Source organism: Propithecus coquereli, unplaced genomic scaffold (genome assembly GCF_000956105.1).
Source record: "Propithecus coquereli isolate 6110/MARCELLA unplaced genomic scaffold, Pcoq_1.0 Scaffold81, whole genome shotgun sequence".
Classification (NCBI taxonomy): Eukaryota; Metazoa; Chordata; class Mammalia; order Primates; family Indriidae; genus Propithecus; species Propithecus coquereli.
The window spans coordinates 2,859,943-2,862,714 of record NW_012154285.1 but is presented as its reverse complement, the minus strand read 5'-3'; the positions used below and the strand labels follow the sequence as shown (position 1 = coordinate 2,862,714).

The 2,772-nt window shown below is 63.2% G+C and overlaps 1 protein-coding gene across 1 annotated transcript in view; it reads right to left on the bottom strand.

Moving 5' to 3' along the window:
- NCOR2 (nuclear receptor corepressor 2) overlaps positions 1-2,772 on the bottom strand; it is a 169,527-nt gene that overhangs the window by 5,104 nt on the left and 161,651 nt on the right. The window contains exon 46 of the mRNA XM_012663494.1: positions 837-1,061. Within this exon, the coding sequence (XP_012518948.1) occupies positions 837-1,061 (225 nt within the window). The remainder of the gene's footprint in view (positions 1-836; positions 1,062-2,772) is intronic.

Sequence of the window (2,772 nt, the reverse complement as noted above, 5' to 3'; positions counted from 1 at the left end):
GGGGTGGGGTGGGGAGGGGAGAGGTCCTGCCACGGGGTCCCCCACGGAAGGAGAACGTGAACCCGCCTGCCTCGGCAGGGAAGCCAAGGAGGTCGACCAGATGGCCGGACCCAGCTGCACCCTGGGGAAGCTGGAGGTCAGTTCCTCCTGGGGGGCGGGGGAAGGGCCGACTGTTTGCAACACGCTCTCGGGCTGCAGCCACCCAGGGGCTGTGACCCTGAACGTGAAAACCAGAGGCCCTGCGCAGACAGGCCAGGACCCCCACGCCCAGGCCCGGGCCCCACGTATGGCCCAGAAACTTATCTGTGGCTTCAGCGTCCCAGTTGGACGCAGGGCCCCAGATCTCTTTGCTTGGCCCCTGACTGGCCCCTCTGGCTCCTGATTCTTGGGGTGACACAGACACCGGGCTCCTCCCCCCCAGGCCCGAGAACCAGCCGCAGACACCTGCACTGGGCCCACAGGTGCAGAGCCCATGGGCCTGTCCACTGTCCCCCTGTCCACGTTGCGTGGGTGGGTCCACACTCCAGCCTGGTGTCCCCCCAGGAGACACAGATGGGCCAGGAGGCCGGCCCCGGGGTAGGCAGGCGGGGCGGTGGTGTGAGCGTTCACAGAGAGGCGGCAGTGCTCAGCCCGGCGGGCGTGGGGGCCGGGGCAGGGGGTGCGGACGCTCGGGGGTGCCAGCCCAGCTTCGATTAGCGAACTCCAGAACGAGGTCAGACAGGCACAAAAATCAAGTCACAAGCTCCAAAGCTCGAGAGGGGTGGTCAGAGGCACGCGCAGGAGGGAGGATTAATGACACCGGGGAGGGCACAGACGGGGCGGGGAGGCCTGCAGACCTGGCGAGGTGAGCGCGTGGTCGCTCCGTCCGTCAGCAGCGGTTATGGGCATAGCAGCGGGCAGGCTGGCACTGGCATTCAGAGGGTTAAAAGCATTGGCGCTGAGCGGCGGGGGCTCTTCCCAATGGTCATATTTACCCATGAGTGCCTTTCTAATAATGGCCTCCAGCCCCATGTTGGTGCTGGCATGCTCCTGCACCGCCTGGCTCCTACAGGTCATGAGGCCTGGGAGAGAGACACACACAGGGGGACGGGAGGCGGGAGCCGGGCCACGGAGAGAGAGGAGGGAGAGACACGGAGGAGGAGGAGAGAGAAATACACAGTGAGCACATTTCGGCAAAGCAACACGTTCCCTCCCCGGCCCCTCCCGCCTCAGGCGCCCGCTGGCTGGGGAGGGGGGCGGCTGCGTCCTTCTGACGCGGGACCCAGAAACTCCCAGGAGCTGCCAGGGAGGTGGGCTCGGGGAGGTGTGACGTCCCCGGCCTCGTTCCTACTCTGTTCTCTGGGACAGCAGAAGTCCCCTCGGCAATCCCGATCCCAGCCAGGGACATTTGTGTTTTTTTTTTTAAATTCCAAGTGGCCGTAATGAAAGGGACAGGGGTGGGGAGCACCTGTTTGGGGAAGGGGCTGCTGGGAAACTGGGACAAGCCAGAGCTAGGGGCTGGCAGGGGCCTGGGGAGGGGACCCAGAGAGGGACGGTGACCTCCAGGCCTGGGTCACGCAGCCCACGGCCTGCCCCACGCGGGGCCCGCCCAGGAGCCAGGAGGAGAAAGAGGAGCAGAGACGGACGGTGAGGTGAGGGTCGTAGCCATGCAGTTACGTGCGTGCAGGGGACAGGGTGGAGGCAGAGACAATCACGTGACCCCCTGGCCCGGCCCCGCCACCAGGACAAAGTGGTCTACCCAACTGGCCCTGAGCAGACGCTTCCAGACTCCCACCGTGCCATCCCGGAAGCCTCTCGCTCTGTTTACCCGATGCTCTCCCCCGTCCCCCCTCCAACCGCAGCCCAGCCGGGAGCTCCTGCAAACCCAGCCCTCCGGCGCATCTTTCCGTAAAACTGGTCAAACCAGACTTTGCTGTCAAAGCTCCCAGTGAATTCGCGTCCCATCCCCCGCCTGGCAAGACTTCCACGCATCTCAAAGCTTCCGCTCTGAGTGGGCGCAGGGACACAAAGCGGTCACGTCGTGAGTCCCCCGAACACAAAACTAAACCGACACAGCCCTGGGAGTGACGCAGCCACTCTGAAAACCACGTTTCTGTGGCAACTGCCGCCGCCGCCACCTTGCTGTTCTTTCATCCCTTTTGGTTTCAAACGCCTTCAAGGCCAGGACGAGCGCTGCACCTGCCCCGCGGCACCCGCCCCGCGGCGTCTCGGCTACGTGCCATCACCGCTTACGAAGTCCCAGCCGCGTTCATCAAGCAAGAGCGAGATTCCCGGCAGGGCTGGGTGCCCAGCTCACAGCAACACTCGGAGCCCTTCCCAAGGTCCTGAGGCTGCGACCCGGGGGAGCTGGCCCAGACGTGCCACCTCCACGTACGAAGGCAAAGCCTGACACGGGCTACACAGCAAAGACCGGGGCCTGGAAATTTGTTTTTTTTTTTTTTTGTGGACTACACTGCTTTAAAAAAAAGAAAAAAATCAAACGTGACTCACATATAAGCGTCAACACAAATCGTCACGGCACCACTCCATGCCTTTCTACATACACAGACACGTGTGTGCCTAGCCCCTGTGTCAAGATTTGGATCATTCAGGAAACGCTCATTTCTAACCATCTCGTTATGACCAAGTGGCGGCCTTCCCGTTGCTGGAGGCTCCGAGAAGCCCCCAGTGTCTAGTCTCTGGGCAGAAAGGGGCTCCCTCGCCGGGACCACCACGTGGGGGCCCTCATTCCTTGGCAGTACCCAAGTGACCGTCCTCTGCCCTCCACAGGCC